General features: G+C 36.5%; 1 protein-coding gene across 1 annotated transcript in view; it reads left to right on the top strand.

Moving 5' to 3' along the window:
- Window positions 1–20699, top strand: part of TNKS (tankyrase) — a 207882-nt gene that overhangs the window by 146933 nt on the left and 40250 nt on the right. The window contains exons 11-13 of the mRNA XM_080796045.1: window positions 16–94; window positions 14162–14333; window positions 20537–20616. Coding sequence (XP_080652171.1) covers window positions 16–94; window positions 14162–14333; window positions 20537–20616 — 331 coding nt within the window. The remainder of the gene's footprint in view (window positions 1–15; window positions 95–14161; window positions 14334–20536; window positions 20617–20699) is intronic.

Here is a 20699-nt window from a genome sequence, read left to right as displayed (position 1 = left end):
TTCTCCTCTCCATAGTTTCATGACTCCCCTGCACGTCGCAGCAGAACGAGCTCACAATGACGTCATGGAAGTTCTACATAAGCATGGAGCAAAGGTCAGCCACACACCCTGAAATGAAATGTCAGGCTGGGAATTGGGTAGCTAGCCCCTCTTTAGACCCTTGCTCTTCTCTCTGATTTTCCTGGAGAAATGAATTTTCTAAAGGACTGTTACCATGTATTTGAAGTCACCTAGTCTCTTTTAAAGCTGATTTAAATCTTGTTACTAATGAAAATAATCACCTGTGTTTTATTATACTTTAGTGCCGTTCTGTAAAGCGATAAAATGTAGCTACGGTCTTATCATTCGAAATCCATTTAACTTTACATTGTTTTACAATAGTACTGGAATTGGTAGATTTTTTTAAAAAATATTTTATTTATTTATTTGACTGACAGATCACAAGTAGACAGAGAGGCAGGCAGAGAGAAAGGGAGAAGCAGGCTCCCCGCTGAGCAGAGAGCCCAATGTGGGGCTCGATCCCAGGACCCCGAGATCATGACCTGAGCCGAAGGCAGAGGCTTAACCCACTGAGCCACCCAGGCGCCCCTGGAATTGATAGATTTTGATAGTCAACATCATTGATGGTTTATCAGAATAATTTATGTAAGTGGTAGAATATTGCTGCTTATTCTAAAGAACACTTTTGTTCCTTCAAACTGATATTGATAATAATTTTCTCAAATAACCTCGACATTAAAGAAATACGAAATTTTGGGGTAACCATTTTTGTTGGCATTGTCTGAAATTATGAATCACTTGAGGGAGGAAGGAAGCAAACTGGTTGTTTTTGAGAGATGACTTGAAATTGGAAATGTTTAAGTCCTCAAGAGTATATATTTTAAAGCAGAAGTCTCCAGTGTAGACACTCTATGGAACATAAAAGATGAGCCATTGGGTCAGGAAAAAATATTAGAATTTTAATTTACTAAAATAGTAATTTCCTTATTTCTGAATAAAGAAATTAACATTTGCTAATATTTAATACACAGATTGAAGCTGGCTCCCTCATCAGGTCCATGTGTCAGCCTGTCTGCGTCAGCTCCAGGTGTTTCCTGGGGAAGAGTGGGAGTCTGAGTAGCAAGGGATTGGCACTGACAGATTCACTCATCTGTTCACTTTCAGCATGTCGTGACATATTGCACTTTTCACATGCCCAAATGAGTAGATTTATGGGTACTATCCTGAATGGTGGGTCCTTCATAAATAACATTGGAGATAATCCAAGGGAATGACAGTCTTAGAGCAGCAAGACGTTATCTGGCTATTTCATGAATTAGTATTTTCAGGAATTGTCATACTTAGTTGTGCTTTTTTTTTTTTTTAATGAAAATAAGAGGTTTGAAAATTTGTCATCACCTGTGATGACAAATGACATGTGTGTAGGTATTTTTTACTTGTATGTAGGTACCTTTTACAAAAAGAAACAATCAAACCCTTGAAGGCAAATACTACATGTTTCAAGTAAATCGGAAAATGACTGCATTTTTAAAGAAACTTCAAAAAATGAAGAAGACATTTGAGAACAGATTTTTAGAAAATGTCCACTGTTTGGGGATTTTTTTTTTTTTTTTTTTTTTGCCAAAAAATGATGTAAACGTATCACCCTGCTGTTTTAGCTACATATAATTAAAAAACTTGAAAAACACAATTTTCTAATCTGTTTTAAAGTCTTCTTTAATCTGTGTTTAGATAGTTTTTGAACCTATTAGAAAACATCAAGAAAGATGCAATTTTACTAGCAGAATTTCAGTTAAAACCTTACTATAATTAGTAAATTACATTAAAAATAAGCATTTTTATTTACTAGGTAGTGCTAACAATGTACCTTTTTCAGTAGCTTTACATGTCTAAGTATATCTTCCGAGCTAATGTGATTAATGGGACAAGCTATTGAAAATGAACTTAGAATCAGACCCTCAAATCTACCTCACAATTTTTTATAAGATTTTGTTAAGGTTTTTTTTAATTGAGCCAAAAGATATTTTGTAAATTAGTAATTAAAATATTATTAAAATTTTTAATTTCTTCATCTCTTTCCCATCCTTTATTATAATCCTCTTTCTATGTAAGTTTTACATCTACCTATCATGTATTGGTATAGCACTGTTTGTTACAATTTACAGATGAGCATATATATTTATGGAACGAGTTTTCAAAATATTTTTACACTCATAAGGTTCACAATTCAAAAATTTGGGTATCCCTGCTTTAAAAGGACCATTGGTGTTTTTATATAAAAAAGTGAGGATGAACTGGAACGAAAGGGAACAGAGTTCTACAGATTTATTACCTGCTTTGAGGGTATTGTTATATACATAATGGGCATTATATACATACAGGGCATTGTTATATACATAATGTCTTGTGGCTCTGTCAAGCAGAAAACACCAAGCTAAGTGGGCTCTATGCTGTACTTAAGAGCATCGTATGTTTATCATTGACCTATTTTTTAAAATAGCTTATAGCATTTATAATGTTCTTGAAAAACCATGAACAGTGCCCTTCATTTTTGGAAAATATCTATTTGTTGTCTCCCATGGGTCATTTTGTTTCATGAAGTTTCAATGAAAAATAACAGTATTTTATAAACTGTCCCAGTCAGCATTATTCGAGGTCTGTGATTCTCAGTCTTTTTCTGCTCTTCGTGTTCACAATACATTCTCACCAATAATGTCTCAATCCATCAGTGGAGCACACCTAGTTTTAAACACCCTGTCAGTGATAAAGAGTGACTTTCAGGCTTGTTTACCCTCCCTAGTCCTTCCACTACAGTTCTTCTAAATCAAGAACTCCTACTGTTAGGCACTTTAAAATAGAAAAAAAAAAAATCATTTTTAATCAGGGTTATGAACTAAGCAACAAGTGCCAGTTGCCATCCTCCCATTGGAACTCCCTGGTTCCGAGGCAGGCTGCTGTCCCTCAGGGTTGGTTTATCAGGTGGCTAATGTGTCCATAAAAACTCACGGTAAAAACCCAGCTTAGCTACCATTGAGCCCCAGTGTTTGCTTGCTTCGTGTCCTTTCTGGAGAACTCATGGTTTCAGTTTGACTTTTGGACAACTTATGCTTTCCATTTGATTCTAAAAGCACCATCTGAATGTGGTGCTTGAATTAGGGCTCAGCCCTCTTACACTGTCTCCGCCATCCTGCCTCCTACCCCTCCTCATGTCCAGTTCCCGAGCTAAGGCCAGTAAATCAGAAAAGGCAGAGAATTTGATAGGGAGATCTAATACCACTAACTAATTTGTCTTACTTAGATAAAACTTAGTAATATTTACATAAATCAGAACATTCTTTTGCTCAAAGCTTGATGATAAATATAATGTTCAGGTTCACTGTGCATGGTAAACTAAACATACTGTGACTTAACATAGAAGACATAATTTTTAGTTTACAGTCCTCCACTTTCTGGTTTTACGAACTTGAACTTCATTTCCTGGAACCTTAATTGACTCATCAGTGATATGTGGGTTTTAATATCTCCTCTATAAGCGTTTGTGTGTGTCTCCACGCGTGCACACGTGTAAAAATTAAATGAGCTATGCATATATGAGTATGTAGTTTAGTACCTGGCATACAAGCAATACTTCGGTTACTTGTAAATATGAACGTTGTATTTTTTCCATATTTGTCTTTCCAAACATACTGCATATTTCCCTTAGTTATCTAAATTTTCATAAAAGATTTATAAACCAGTTCCTTTATAATTTGTTTTGATCCAGCTAACTCAACAAATACTGAAATGCAAAATGATTAAGACCATGTGCTAGATACTGTGGAAGATACCAGTTTGAAAGTTTGTGCAACTACCAAACTTGAAGCTAATTCTGAATCCAATTTAGTGGCATTAGCAATGAAGAAGGAAGAGAAAGATGAAAGCCACTTATAAAGGAATAATTATATATGTGGAAATGAATAGAATGCTAGAATGGACTTAGAAACTGGTGGTCAGTTCAGGGAAGTGAGAAAGCTAGAAAGAAATACTGGTGTTCTATACCTTGATAATTTTGTTCTTAGAGTTAGGGACATGTAGCTAAAACTAGTGGTTGAAAATAACAGCACTAGAGTATGAATGACAGTCTAGGATTAAAGAGATCTCTTGGAAAGCCATCAATATAGTGATCATGCATTGCAAAGTCCTAGTAGAGAAAATATGGACAGATGAGTTGAGAGTTAAGGAAACGACCTTTGCAGATTACTGTGTTTAAAGAGCAGTAATGGGAAGAGAAAACAGGTCGGTCACATGTCTGTTGAGTATAATAGGAATATGATGAAGCAGTAGGTGATCAGTGCTGCAGGGAGAAATCAAGGTAGGCAATGCCATTTAACTGGGCAATATTTGTGAAAAGGCTTTGGCAGCTTTTGAAGGAGGTGTTCCAAAGATACAGGGATAGAGAATTGTATTCATTAGGGTCTTGGCAAAAAAACAGCACACTTGAAATGGGTAATTTGAGGAAAGTTTAGTAAGGGAATTATATACAAAGGTGGGCAAGGTTTAAGGATATGAGCAAGGGATAGCAACAAGTGGGGAGACATCATCTTTAGGCCTGAAAGGTCAAGGAAAAGGAGAGGTCCCTGGAAGCAGAAGAAGGTAGCTGTTTGGAGACGGCCCCTGACAGCACTTTGAGGGAGGGTACGTCTAACCCCTACCCCTCACAGTCCTGCTGCCCACCAGTCTCCTGCCATTGCCTCCCATTAGCCAAATGTAATAAGAACTTAAAGACCAAAAGCACTCATTGATATGGTCCATTTAGGTGAGTTTCCCAGGACACAGAGCAGGGTGGAGGATGGATAGGAATCTGGAGGGGCAAGCAGGCGATGTTCAGAAAAGGGATAGAAAGCAAATGGCTAGTAAAGAAAGGCAGGTTGTAAGAAAACGGGGGGTATTAGCCAATTCATTTGAAAAATTAACTTTTATAGTGGAGTAAATTTCTGTTTCTAAAAAAAATTAATTATCTCTATCAACCCCCAGCTTTGCAAGATTGCTGTAAAGCCTAAATAGGAAGAGATATGAAGATTTAGTCTTTCGTATGGCAGGTTTTTTTCTTATTATTGTTAGCTACCATGGCATTCTACTGCTACTGCTATCATTATTAAGTAGAACTTCAGTCCCGGTTGCATATGGTATTATTAACACCTAAAAATGAAAGGTTTAATTCGGAAGTGCTTTTTTTCATATATAAAAGCACTGCTATTTTGTCATTACTTGAGCATCTGTTAAATGTGTGGAACATGGAGAAATCTCCTTTGATTGTTCATTTGTCTTAATTTGACAGATTTATTTATATTGTATGTAGAAAGAAATTGTGTCAATAGTAATTGGCATTAAATGGGCTTATTTCTCACATTGAGAAGTGATAAAGAGTCTTTGCTCACTTTGGGGAAATGTATTAGCTCATTACAAGGACTTGATTAATGCTTTTCTAGAAGTGGATTGATAAGCAGTTTATATTAGCCCAAAGATGTTAAATAAAATGCATTCAAAGCTATAGATTTAAAGTATCTCTTATAGTTCAGGTATCTACAGTTTGAGCATATCAGCGTAAAGAGCAAAGGGGCCAGGGTCTCAGACACGTTTTAGTTACCAGTAACAAATCAGTTGAATCTAGAGTAAGCATAAGTGGAAATCTGTTTATACTTACATAAATGTATGCTTATTAGTTTTTAGATATAACCTGTATTGTTATACCATAGAAATAATCTACGGGAATTGTGGCTGAGATTCACAAAAGACTAGAACAAGAGATTAGTGAACTGTTGGGTACCTTGACTGCATTCCCTGTCTGTCTCTCTTTCTGCAGTTGCTTGGGTTTCTTTTCTTTGTTGGTCTTTGTTCATCTGTTTCATTCTTCTTTTAGACTGTATTTTTGTTTTACTTCTTTATGGCCTAAATATGGGCTTTGCAGGCCCTCCTTTACATGTCTTTGGTTTGGAATATACCCCCTGCAGCTACTCTCTCTCCTTAGTCTCAGGGACAAGAAGGGGAGAATCTGAATGAGGCTGCGGTTTGTGCACATGGCCATTGGATCGGCTCCCGCTAGTCTCATCAGCTCTGCTCGGGGACTGGTTTCTCAGACAGTTAGGGCATCTGCGGAGGTGAGTTCCCTTTTAATAAGTTCGAGTTCAGCTAGTAAACAATCTAGTTTCATATCTTTCTAATTATATTGAAATGTAACTTCTTAGACAAATTTTATATTCCGTAGTGGGTTCATAACACAGTAAAGGATTAAAAACCTTTTAAAATGGGACACCTGGGCAGCTCAGTCAGTTAAGCATCTGACTCATGGTTTGGGCTCAGGTCATGATCTCAGGGTCGTCGGATGGAGTCCTTCACTGGGCTCCATGCTCTGCAGGGAGTCTGCTTGACATTCTGTCTCCCTCTGCCCACCCCCAACTTGTGCGCTCTCTTGCTTGTGCGTGCGCTGTCACTCACACTCTCTCTCTAAAATAAATTAAAAAATATTTTTAAAAAAAGAAGAACCTTTAAAGTGAAATATTGATTACTGTATCAGAATTTCAATTCATTTTGTCTATTTCATTCCTCACAGGAGAGGCTTTAATTATATCCATCCCACCATGGATAACAACACTCTGTTTGTATCTGTAAAAGCTTTGAAATCAAATTAAATTATACTCTTAACACATAAAATAAGTCTATTATTTTCAGTATTAAACAATTTTGTCAACATTGGCATTTAACTTTTTTTTTTCCCTTCACATTTCTAGGGAAAGAAGAATGTATATTTTTTGGTTAGAGAATATTTTAATAGTTGGGTACCTAGACGGCTCCGTCACTTAAGCATCTAACTCTTGATTTAGGCTTAGGTCATGATCTCAGGGTGGTGGGATCAAGCTCTGTGTGAGGCTCCTTGCTCAGAAGGGAGTCTGCTTAAAATTCTCTTTCCCTTCCTCTCCCTCCCATGCATGCATGTGTGCTCATGCTCTTTCTCTCAACTAAATCTTCTTTTAAAAAAGAATATTTTAATAGTCTAGTGTTTGCTCAGTATACACATTAGTATGATGAAAATAATATCCTTTATCACCAGAATTTACCAATTTATTGTTCTCATGAACCATTCACTTACCAACCATTTTCGACCACCACCTTGTACAAGGCATTGTACTTGTTACAGTGTTACAAGGCTATATATGAAGTTTGAATTTGATCAAGAGTCTTCTTTTAAGAGACTTAAGATCTAGTAGTAATAGTCTTATTCAGCACAGTCAACTTGAATAGCTACTGTATACATTGGAAAGCGAGGTATATAAGAGAAATATAGGTAGACTGCTATTCAGAGAATAGTTACTTCTAGTGGGAGTAACAGGCTGGGGAAGAGATTAGAGAAATTTCATTTAAAAAAAAGTAGGATTTCAGCTAGGAATGTCCAAGAATTAGATATATAGAAATTGGCAAAATACAAATAATGTATTTTAAATAATGACTCATTCGGGAAGGCAAAGGAGTTAGAAGTTACGATTAGCGAGTCCAGTGGGTACTGAAAAGGAGAGTATAATGAAAATCTTGAAGAGATGTGTTGGAACAAGGTCTTGATAGTTTCATTTGGAGAGTTTTGATTTTGCTCTCATAATACTTGGAGAGCCACTGGAAAATTTTGAATAGGCAGGTGGCATGCACAGAATCCAGCTTCAGAAAGATAAATACTTCCTAGAAAACTACTGTCTTGTAGAAAGCCAGTTACAGAAATGTAGACTCAGGGTATGGACTTCGTATCTGGCATAATGATTCAGCAGTACTCAACAAAATTAGTGTTTTAAGATTTTTGTAGAAAGAGACGATAGTAAGATAATGGTTCTTACCTTCAAGCTAAGAGGGATATAATGTGCCTGCCACCTGTTCCCTGGGGTATAGTCTGTCCACCAGGACATAGACCTATTTCAGATTCCTATCTTTTACTCCTTTCTTGCAGATTTATGAAAGCCTATCATTTCTTTTTTTTTTTTCCTCTTCACTTTCACTTTCAAAGTGGCCTGATTTAGGGGGAAAGTACATTGTCATTCTAGCTAAAGGCATACAGAGGCTGTTTTTAACTCTGAGGTTACTTGAAATTCAGATTGAGATAGACCCATGTTCAACAGCTAAAGTAGAATTACAGTGTGAGTTAACAATAGATGATTAATTACAGAAATACCACAGAATAGTTCATGATTTCATTACCAAATGAGTGATAGGGACAATGATAGCTTTAAGTTTAGGAGAGAGATGAACTCAGTCTCGAGGTTAACACTTTGAGACTAGGCTTTTCACACTGATTCAAATATTGAGAGACTCCGCTCTGCCATTTCCTGATAGTCTGCTTGCTGGTTTCCAGGATTGTTTTGGCGGGTTTGAATCATGCTTTTTTACCCTATATATTTCAGGCCAAATGCCATTGTGGTTTTTTGTTTTTGGTTTTTTGGGTTTTTTTTTTTTTTAAGATTTTATCCATTTATTTGACAAACAGAGATCACAAGACGGGGTACGGGAGCAGGCTCCCTGCTAAGCAGAGAGCCCAATGCGGGGCTCGATCCCAGGACCCTGAGATCATGACCTGAGCCGAAGGCAGAGGCTTAACTCACTGAGCCACCCAGGTGCCCCTGCCATTGTGGTTTTATATCATTTATCTAATTACCCCCTGTAGGAAAATCATTAATTACTACTTAGAACTAGAAAAACATGCATACCTCAGGTTTCTATCTCTAGATACAAGGGAGAAAAGGGAAATATGTTTTGTCTCTAAAACTGCCAGATATGTTTTTCTTCTGACATCTTCTGAATATGTATCTCAAGCCAGCCCTAGCCACACATTACCACACATTATATGTAGCATTTTTCTTATTTGAGGCAATTTCTATACTTTGGTGAAAATGATCTCAGTGCTAAATGGTAAGAATCTTTGATGACATCCTCTATCATATCCTTATGGTAGAGATTGTGATGGAGGGGAATAGAGAGGACCAGGTCTAAAGAAGTCTTGATCAGAAAAATTGATGTAACACTCCCTATTTTCTTCCAGAAGTATGTATGTCGATGATTCCATATATATATATATATATATATATATATATATATATATATATATATAAATTAAAGTTGTCCGGGCGCTTGGGTGGCTCAGTTGGTTAAGCGTCTGCCTTCAGCTCAGGTCATGATGCCAGGGTCCTGGGATCAAGCCCCGCATTGGCTCTCTGCTCAGCAGGGAGCCTGCTTCTCCCTCTCCCACTCCCCCAGCTTGTATCCCCTCTCTCGGTGTCTCTCTCTCTCTCTGTGTCAAATAAATAAAATCTTTTTAAAAAAAGAATTAAAATTAAAATCTATTAAGAATAGTAAATTCATGATGACATATATAAAATCTGTCTTTTTTTGAGATTAAAAACACAAAACTTACGGAGAGCAGTGTGTGTGTGTGTGTGTGTGTGTGTGTGTAGCTATTTAATTTGTAAGTTTTTTTTTTTTCCCAAAGATTTTATTTATTTATTTGACAGCCAGAGATCACAAGTAGGCAGAGAGGCAGGCAGAGAGAGAGGAGGGGAAGCAGGCTCCCTGCTGAGCAGAGAGCCCGATGCTGGGCTCAATGCGGGGCTCGATCCCAGGACCCTGGGATCATGACCTGAGCCGAAGGCAGAGGCTTCAACCCACTAAGCCACCCAGGCACCCTAATTTGTAAGTTCTTAGAAGAATCCTTGTGAGTGAGCAATCTCATTTATTTGGTTATCTCAGCTTGAGTGACCCTTTTAAGTGCTTAAATATATGCATAATACTAGATTGTATTTTGGGTTTTTTTTTAGAAGTTTAATCCTCACATAATAAAGAATATTTTAAATGTTGGTAAGCCTGTTTTTTGACCGAGTGAAGAATTGTCAGTATGTGTGAGTCAAAATTGCCAAAGCCAAGAGGACAAAAAGACAATGTTGTCATGACTTTCAGGTTGTCATGGGCTTTAGTTGGTCCTTTTATCCAGTGTTTTCAATTACAGATTTTGTAGATAACATGCTCAAGTCATTTATTTTCCTGTATTTTTCCATCAATAGAGTGAATTACTATCAGTTCCCAATTATATAACTTACAGGATGGTGGTACAGTAATAAATCCAAACTTACGGGAACCATTAAACAATTAGAGTTCCCTATAACTCTCTGGGATCACAGTGAAATATAAAACATCACCCTTTTTCACTGTGAAGCCGAATTAGAGCAGCAATGCAAATCCTGCCAGATGACCCATTTTAAAAATCAGAGAATGGGGATTGACCTGTAGTCCTATAAAATGGTTACTGTTGCCCTCTAAAAACAAATTTATCACCTACCTTGGAAGGCACATACATTTTGGACTTTATTGCCTTGAACCACTTCAGAAAACATATGTGGAAGGAAAAAGAATAGATTGACCACTTTGTAGAGAGCCTTGATTATATCTTCAGCCTGCTTGATAAAAAAATAAACAAAGGCAGAGCATCAGAGTACTGATAAGGTTAAATATAAGAGGAAGTTAGGGACCTGAATTTTTGTATTCAATTTTGAATCATTTTAAAGATCAGTAATGGCTCCAAAGACAGCTGATTTCCCATCCAGCAATCACTATTCCCTTTCTTCTTTGCTTCAGAACAGGGATCAGCAAACATGTTCTTAAAAGTCCAGATAGTAAATGTTTTCAGCTTTTTGGGTACTTACATAGCCATTTTAAAAGCAATCATTTTAAAAATATAAAAATCATTCTTCACTTGCAAGCAGTATAAAATAGTCCCCTGGTTGGAATTAACCCACAGATCATAGCTTGCCAACTCCCTCTTTGGAACTCTGTTTTGTTCAGAGTTGGGAGCTTCATGGAAGCCTGGATTGGGAACAGTTTTGGTAATTTTATTCTCCTGCTTGTGACTGGTATAGGCATCGTTTGGGGAGGCGTTTTTGGCCCTAGCTGTAAGAAGTCAACTGGGAAAGGTTTCTTCTTTTTTTTTACAATAGATGTATAAAACATCCTTTTTGGCTTTGGAGTATGGAGTTGATGGCATAGAGCTGCCACCATCCTCTTTTGACCATAGAAGGACAAGCCTGGAGTCCTGAGATTAGGGTATCTGAGAAATTGACATTTGCTTCTTATGAGGACATACTCCTATGAGGGTTTTCCTCACAAAAACCCTTGTCGAATGTCTGTTTAATATTTTCCCTGGCATCCATTCTTGTTCATTCTCTGGGTTGTATAAAATATCACCACATTGTTCTAGTTTTGCTCTGCTTGTTTCTGTGGAATGAGTGCTTCTGTTAAATATTGCTGATCCTTTTCTACGGCTTCTCAGTGTGTCACCTTCGCTGACTGATAAAGTACTCCATCGATACTCTTTTGTTGCTACGGTAACAGTTTAGAGTTTGAGGGGACAATTCTCTCATAATAAAAAGTATATACATTTTCTAAAGCAAAGGATTCTATGTTACACTGGTCTGTCTTGTAGTTTATCTGGAAAGTTTGGTTTTCTGAGATACTAGAATCCTATGCCACCTGTGGAAATGAGTGGATGCCGTACATACATCAGTAGGGATGAAGACATAAAACTTCAGTATATGATCAAGGTTTTAACTTCCTAGCATTATCAATCAGTCCTCATCAAATGGTTGGAATTTTTTTTCAACTAGACATAAAAAATTCCTCTTATAAATGAACTCTAACCGCAATTTATACATTATTCTATTTTTTTTTCACTTATTCACATAAGCTGTTCACATAGCTCCAAGCTATGTCCTAGACCTTGTGTTTCGGGGGGGGGGGGAGGACAGAGGGGAAGAATTACCTTTAAGATCAAGTCATCATTTCTGCGTTTAAAAAGCTTCCGATTTACATATAGCATCTAGCACCAAGCCTAATATCGGGAAGTGCTTAGTAGGCGTTAGCTGCATCCCTTCCTTACCAGACTTTTTAGGAGGTAAACAACTTAGTTGTAATTTTGACAGCTGTATACAAGGGTAAAGAGTATGAAACAGAGAATAATAGCTTGGTAGAGAAATGAGAACGTGTCAGTGGAGCTGCATTCAGCACCACTCCTCCAAAACCGAGAGTAAAGAGAAACAAGGAAAGTTAGTGGAAATAATATTAGTGAGTGGTGTTTTTTGCCCAAACTCATTCCATTCCACAAGTGCATGCCCCAGAGTGAGTGAGAGACAGAAGGGAATCTGCTGTTTCCTGTATTGTGCTGTTTCACCAGGCATATGTATCGAGACAACCTCTCCTTACACATAGTGTGTTTTTAGTGTTTAAAGATACTATATGACTCTGGGGTTCAGTTGATCTGCTGATACATTGAAGGCAAAACTGGCCAGTGTTGAATTTGCTAAGAAACCTTGTATCTGCTTCTACCATTACATTGTCAAGGTGTTTGCAAGGATAGTGTTGACCAAAGGCAGATTTTACCTTTTGCAGTGACTTTAGAGACTAACACCTTCATAAAACGGGGTTCCGGTGTAACCTGATAAGGCTGCAGCACAGCAAGCCTATCAAATTGTGATGAAAAAATAGAGTAGAAAGGAAGATAGTATAAAAGTAAATTAGGGATGGTCTTAAATGACAGGCTGAGGAGTTCATGTTTATTTGAAGGCACTGAAGAGTCACTGAGTTTGAGCTGAAAAATAACTTAGTAATATCTGTATTTTGAAGTAGCAGTTGTCAGACCATGTTCCCATGACTTAGCAAATTGTACTGAGGATTTCGGTCACTATAATTAAATAATTTAGTGGGTTTCTTACCAAATTTCCAGAAAAATGTTAATGATTAGAATGTTCCCAATTGTAAGTTTTTCTCATGTGGTGAGGTAACAAAGAAATAGAGAGAAAGTCAAAAAGTTTAGTTTGGTAGCCTGTGTTTTCCATCAGTACATGCTTATGGCTGTGCTTTTATGTTGCTTATGTATAAACAGTCACTTTTCCGCTGGCAAATGAGACCTCTAATTACATATACCAGTATGTCATGACAAATTTTGTGAAACACCATTAAGAATTTAGATGAAGCCTTGCCTGAACAAGTGTGACAGCCTTACTTAAAATGATGAAAGACTGAGACATGGAGATCAGTCATCTTAAATCTTTTCTCTCCTTAATCTTGTATTGGGTGGGTATGCACAAATCTGCTAGAATAATCTGCTAGCATATATTTGAGAATTTACTATATGCCCTGAAGAGGAGCCTTCTAGAAAACTCAGAAAACCTGTATAATACAATCCATAATCTCAATAGCCATAACAAAAATTGGCCCCGTGTTAAAATTTGTAAGATGGTACTAACTTGACATGGTATTCAGAAAGTCAGTAATCACCAAGCCTTCGAGTAATCAAGACTTCTTAAGAAAGCTCAGACTAGCACTGGATTTCATAATCCAGAAAGGCAGAAAGAAGGGCTTCTCTGAAAGAATCAGCGTGTACAATGAACATGGATTTTGGTCGGATTGGAATAGAAGGTACTTACAGGGGCATCCTGGAAAACAGGTTTGATCAAATTATGAAGCTGATCCCAAAGTTGAATATTATCTTAAAACTAGCTAAATTATTCTTCCTTTATAACTTCAAAGTTTTAAAAATGGAACATTTGAAAATTTAAATCTTTTGGGGACGGGTTAAATGTGTTAGTAATTCAGGCACTAGTAATTCAGTTTAGTAACGAGGGTATTCTATTAAAATTATTTACTAAAATTAGAAAAGAAATGTAATTAACTACTTTGACTGTCTTTGCTTACATATTCTGTAGTCTTCATGTTACAGGAGCAAGTTTGGTAAAATCCATTCATCCAGAAGTATTTCATGTACATCTTGGATGTGGCAGGCAGTGAACATCGGAATCCCAGCCCTCAGAGACCTTGCATTCTAGTTGTTGACGGGAGTGGAGGGACTGGAAGATGGACAGGAAGACAGTCATTCAGGGCAGGGATGAGTATGTTGTAATTTTCAATAAGACAGTCAGAGAAGGATAACTAAGAAACTGATATTTTTTCAGAAGCAGTCACTGAAAAGTTAATAGTAAATAGTCTGTGGCATTTTTCAGAATGCTTTTGACAGTTTTATTTTTCTCATAAGAATTTATTTGCTAGGGTGTAAAATGGAACAAGTAGATACTCAATTCTCTGTTCCCACCCAATGGTTTTACAGATGAACGCACTGGACACCCTTGGTCAAACTGCTTTGCATCGAGCTGCCCTCGCAGGTCACCTGCAGACCTGCCGCCTCCTGCTGACTTACGGCTCTGATCCTTCCATCATCTCCTTACAAGGCTTTACAGCCGCGCAGATGGGCAACGAAGCCGTGCAGCAGATTCTAAGTGGTGAGTTTAAATAAATAAGTAGTACATCCTGGCCTTCCCGCTTCATGTCCGCTGATAGAAACAGACAAACTCTGCACCACTTGTTTTAAGTAGCTCTTTGGAATACTTCCTTTGCCTGAATATTTTTCATACTTTTCCTTGCTGGCATTTTAGCCTGAGGCCCTTCCTATCAGCCTTTTTGGTGGAGTGAGGTAGGTGTCAGGAGAAGGAGACATACACTCTCTTTTTTTTTTTTTTTTTTTTTTTAAGTTTTAAATTGAAAACCTGACTCATGGGTGTTGTGATCAAAGATGACTTAAAGCTCCTATAAATGGTGTGGAATTGTGGCAGCTCTAAAATCTGTCAAATAAGAGAAAATAAGAAATCATTCATCTGGTAATGATCTTTAACTAATTGTTCTTACATATGGGATAGTCTGACCGGCTTTTTTGTATTTCTTAACTTCATTCTGCCGTTAGGAAATTATCTTGTTTTTCCTAGCTTAAATACAATTATAAAATCTTATTGAATATTCGTGCCTACCTAGTGCAGCATTTGATATTTTATCTACTTCATGTATTGAGGGAGATTAAACATAGAACTGATATGAAAGTTGACTAGTTTCCTGAGCCCCCAAATTAGAGGAAATGGTACCATCTAGCTCTTGAAAAATGGTGAGCCAGATAGAAAATTAATTTGGTATAACTAACTCTTGTTTCCCATCCCTTTTATTTTGTCTGTGGTTTACATCTGCTCTAGAATGACATAACAGACAGAAGAGTAAAATGGAGAAGGAAGGCTACAGACTAGGAATCTGAAGTCCTAGTTACTTTCTTCTGCCTATAACCCAGGGTTTCTTTGCTCCATCAGACACAGTGCCTTGTCATAATGAATATTTTATAATATCCCCTTTTCTTATTCAGAAATGAAGTGTATAGATAATGTGACCTAACTGTACAGATACCTTCCAAAAACCCCAAATTAAATACCCTAACTATAATATAAAGCGAAATGACAGTAGGTTAACATAAAATAATTTATAATTATTGTAATAGTAATAGCTTGGATAAAACAACACTAGAAGACAAAAATAAGCCCCACAAATTTCTCAAGAGCCCTACAAAAGTATAGCACAGCTGAGAATCACAACTATATTCTGAAATAGGGAACTTTCTAGGCTTGTGGAGCTCATATATGTATTGTTAGAGCTGAATCAGAATATCTGTGCCACGTTTTAAAAGCTATTAATTGGGATTTACTTTCCTCATGCCAGCTCATTCGTAGATAGTATCATTTTTTTTTTTTGTATCATTCTTCTTTAGTCTTAGATGGTGATCTAGAGACATTTGAACAAATGTAAGCCCTGTCTAGAACACCTTTACATCAAAACTGAAAAGATCTAGATGAATGAAATTTCCTATTACAGGATTATAAGCTTGAAGTATGAAAAACATGATTTCATTTAACTTCCTGTTCCAGTGGAGCAATAGAACATTTACTTAAAGAAGAGATATCACCATCCTTTGATTAGGAACTCTTTCAGCCTTCTCAGTAAATTCTAATATAATTTCTAAAAAGTGTGATTTTTATTAAAACATTGTAAATTTTTTTTCACTTTTACCAAGAACCATTTAGTGTTGGATTTTAAGTTAGATTTTATAAGTTGTAACCATAAATTGGGCAAACAGCTATCACATCAAAATTTCTAATAATATTATGCATAATTTTAGAGACAATTGACAAAATGGAGAAGAAAGGATGAATAAATTAAGCAGATTAGATCCATTAATGCTTTTTAAATGTCTTCTAAGTCAATGTAATTAGAATATAAGACTTCTGGTAAAAGATAAAATTAAATACCGAATCACAAATGAAATATTTTATTCAATTATTTTGGTAATTCTTCTTAAAAGTTTGTTTGGAATATAAAACATTATACAGGTAATTAAATGTGTAACATAGGACATGCCAGAACTTTTGGATTTAATTCTTAATATTCTTTATTGATCTGGAAAAATAGTACAAATAGTAGAATTGTATGATAAAATCTTGCCCTTAGAAAGGTTTTGAAAATAGGAATTGTTTTTTTTGTTTGGAAAAAGATAGAATTTTTTAAACTAATATTTCTGTGAGAAACTTGAGTATCTATAGTCTGTGGACCATGTACTAGCTGAACTTTCTGATTTTACCTACATTGACTCATCCATCCCAGGTTATATGTGTAATGACTCCCAAAAGAATGCAGCAGTCATTTTTAGGCTGGGAGTTGTATCCCAATAGTGATCTGTAAAATCAATTTAGTGGGTTGTAACCAACATTATAAAAAATAGAACAGAGTAGAAAATATCAGAGTTCAATTTTTGAAATGGTCAATGTAACTTCTGTCTTTCTAAAGTAAAATATAGCCATGAAGAGATTTAATTATGACACAGAATTAGGATAAATATGGGTTTACACAACTTTTTTTATCAGATATATACATTTATATGTGTATACACACATGCGTACACACATACAGATATATTAGTATCAGAATGTTTGATTTTATGTGTTTATATATACATATGTGTGTGTATTCATTTTGTGTATTGAGTCCCAACATAAAGTACGTTAGGTTAGACATACGAAGTAGCCATTTCTGTAGGAAAGACACAACCAAATATTGGGAATTGAATGTGGTTTAACCTACACTGTTTTATTGTGGGTCATGGACAAAAAAGTCTGGCAACATTTAAATAGCCTTAGCTCTCTTACGTCAAAATAATAAATATTTTGTTTTCTTAGGAAAAAAAAAAAGAATGCAGCAGTCATATAGGTTGTATACTAAGTTACTGGTGTTCTGTTCCGGTAACGTTTTAAAGATGCATTTAAATACACCTGTTGATACCAGGTTTAAGACCCACTTTTAAAGACCTGTGCTTCCTGTTGGAATAGTTGCAAATAGTTTACATTAATGGAGTTTGAATTTTTTTCTTTTTTTTAATTTATTTGACAGACAGAGATCACAAGTAGGCAGAGAGAGGAAGGGAAGCAGGCTCCCCGCGGAGCAGAGAGCCCGATGTGGGGCTCGATCCCAGGACCCTGGGATCATGACCGGGGCCGAAGGCAGAGGCTTTAACCCACTGAGCCACCCAGGCACCCCTGGAGTTTGAATTGTAAACTCTTGGCAGTATTCACATCAAAATTAACATCAGATAGCAGCTTTTATAAACCAGCATTTTAAAACATCCTTTCGGAAGATTTGACCTTTTTCTCCAGACATGCTTTCTCTATACCTGCTCTGTCCGCATGACTAGGGGCTACTATATTAACAGATAAAGACGATTTCCAGCATCACAGACAGTTCTTTTAAACAGCAATTTTAGGCTTGACCTTGGCATGAAATAATTCTGACTGTATATTCCAATATGGTTATCCCATTATTTTTACCTAATCATTTATAGAGGTAAGGATTTGTAATAGCCAAACTAAACACTGAAATCCCCATTTACATTTACACATTGAAATAAGCCAGTACGGCCTATTGCCAGTCCAGTAAACAGCCAGTCTTAGGGGATTAAAAAATAACAATAATAAAATAATTGTTTTACAAAAATAACAACTGCCTTCCAGCCTTTGAAACTTTGGGTTTGGGGCTCCTTTTCTTTCCTTCCCCTTCTTTCCTTTTCCCTTCCCGTTCCTTCCCATCCCCTTTCTCTCCCCTTCTCTCCCCTCCCCTCCCCTCTCCTTTCTCCGTTCCTTATTCTGGTGAGCCAGAATAGAATAGGAGAAAAAGTTAGAAGCTCATCTTTAACCTTTGACTCGAGGTAAAATCTTTAATTTCATATTCTAGAAAAGCCAATATGCTTATAAAAGAATTTATAAGGTTAAAACATTCTGAATTCTTTTCTTACAGTTTTTACTAATGTAGTACTTTGTGTATCAGCTACTCTTCTTTTACTTATGTTCCCTTTTAACTTCATTTTTATGTTCTTCTTTTAATTCTGCATCTCTTTGTACAAAGTTCCTGGGGTGTATATATATCCTTTCAGCTAATACTTTGTTCACATTGTTTCTAAAAATGAATCTGTTCTAAGCCTGTTCAGGACTTTAAATGCATGCAAAACTCTATAATTTGTATAGTAATAATCAATATCTTTAAATAACTACTTTCGACTCTTTGACCAGGAGTAAGGATTTCTCCATAGTTCTCAGAAGCATTCTTGTATTTGCATAACAATTTTTGCTTGATTGTAAAATTATACCGTTTGCAAGTAGTCTGCATCAAGACCAGTGTACCAATTTCAAATAGTTCATAGAATTAAAACATTTAGCCTTATTAATTGTATCCCTCAGATGCTAGAATCTGAAAATATCCAAAGGTCTAACTCCATATACATAAACAATTGTCATTTTATTTTGTTGAAATGATAAACTAAAAATATGACCTATAGATATCCAAAGGATGTTTCAGTGTATTTTCCCAACTGCCAGAATTACTGTCACAGAGACGTAATAGACACACGGACTTTCTCACCCATAAATGCAGCGGTGGCATGCACAGCAGGAATGGAGGCAAATAAGACCAGAAAGACCAGAATAAAGGCAGCCAAAGAAAGAGCAGTGATGGGCCAAACACACTGACCCCAATACAGACTAGCATGGAAGTCAGTTCAGCAAATGCTTTCTGAATGTTCTCTGTGAAAAGGAACATGAAGACGAGCAAGACCTGATTTCTTTCCTCCACAGTTCTATAAACTAACAAATAATGAACTCTCTTCTGAAGAAAAATATTTATTGATTTCAAAAAGATACTTCATCATATGAAATACTCTCTCCTCGCTTTAATCTTAGCATTTTATTTGCTACATATTATCATGACTAAATAAACACAGTTCCTATTTTTTTTTTAAAGATTTTATTCATTTATTTGACAGACAGAGGTCACAAGTAGGCAGAGAGGCAGGCATAGAGAGAGAGGGGGGAGGAAGCAGGCTCCCCGCTGAGCAGAGAGCCCGATGTGGGGCTTGATCCCAGGACCCTGAGATCATGACCTGAGCCGAAGGCAGAGGCTTAACCCACTGAGCCACCCAGGCACCCCCATAGTTCCTATTTTATGGAGGAGTTCTCATAACGAGTTCTGTAAGAGCCACTCTCCTGAATGAAGCACTTTAGACTAGAAAGAGCCAAAGTATTTCTTCTGAAATCTAAAACCTTTCATAGCATCACTTGATCTTCCCATGTAGACAGTGGACTCAAGAAAGGTATCTTTGATCATAAGATAATGTAGTCTTAAATCCAAAGAGGATTTAAGGGAAACCAACACTTAGTGTATAGGAGCAAAAGCTAATCTATTAAATGATTTGTCCATTGTCAACAGTACTAGTCAATATCCAAGTCTCCTGGACTTCACTCCTTTTGGGTTACATGAATGTGCATTATAAAAGCCACCCATAACGTCCACAAACATATTTTGAGTGACATATGTTGTTTCCTTTGAAAATTTTTTAATTTGAGCCAATGTATAATGAATTTCTGGTTTGTTTATATTGTATTAATCGAAACACTTCATTTGTTAGCCTTATACTTCTAGATCAAGCAGCCTAATCTGATTATAGTCTGTTTAGCATTTGTGTCACACCTCCCAATTGTACAGACATTTTTAACTGCATTTTCCTGAAGCCATTCAATAACTGTGAATTAAACAAATTTCTGTATTTAGTAGGCCCTTTTGTACAGTGATTATATTTTCTGAGACCCACTGATTTGGGGAGTAGTCCTTCTGTTTATATTGAGGAAGTCAAGAACAAAAAGAAAAAAGCTAAACAGTAAGTCCTGAAAGTTGAGTGTCTTCCCTCAATTTACACAACAAAATCTATGGCAAAGCTTTGCTACTGCATTTGTAAGACCAAAGTAGCATGAAGATGTTTTTGATATCATGCTCCTATGTTTCTTTATTCCCTTTTGCCAAGTGTTGGCCAGAAAATTTGAAGACTAGAATAGTAGGGATGGAGACGGATTTGTGTGTCTTCGAATTTATTTAAACGTAGCTTAGGACGAGATAGATATGAATTGAAACAAGAAGGCACTTTTTTCTTACCTGAAAACAAAGAAAAATCCATAGCTTAGATCTCAAGAATTTCTGACCCCTTAATCTCTCTTTCCGTTCACCAAATAATTTTCCCTTCTTAATTCTGTGATTCCTTAAAAACCAACAGGAGTAACCTTTCCTCTCTTTTATTCAGAAAGTACACCTATACGCACTTCTGATGTTGACTATCGACTCCTAGAGGCATCTAAAGCTGGAGACTTGGAAACTGTGAAGGTAAATCAGTGCTTTTAGAATCTTGGGTAGCGCCGTTGAAACTTTGCTGACCAATTCATTTTAAGCTCCTAAGTGAAACTATT

Source organism: Martes martes (genome assembly GCF_963455335.1).
Source record: "Martes martes genome assembly, chromosome: 2".
In the NCBI taxonomy this organism is placed as follows: domain Eukaryota; kingdom Metazoa; phylum Chordata; class Mammalia; order Carnivora; family Mustelidae; genus Martes; species Martes martes.
This window is presented reverse-complemented; position numbering and strand designations above follow the sequence as displayed.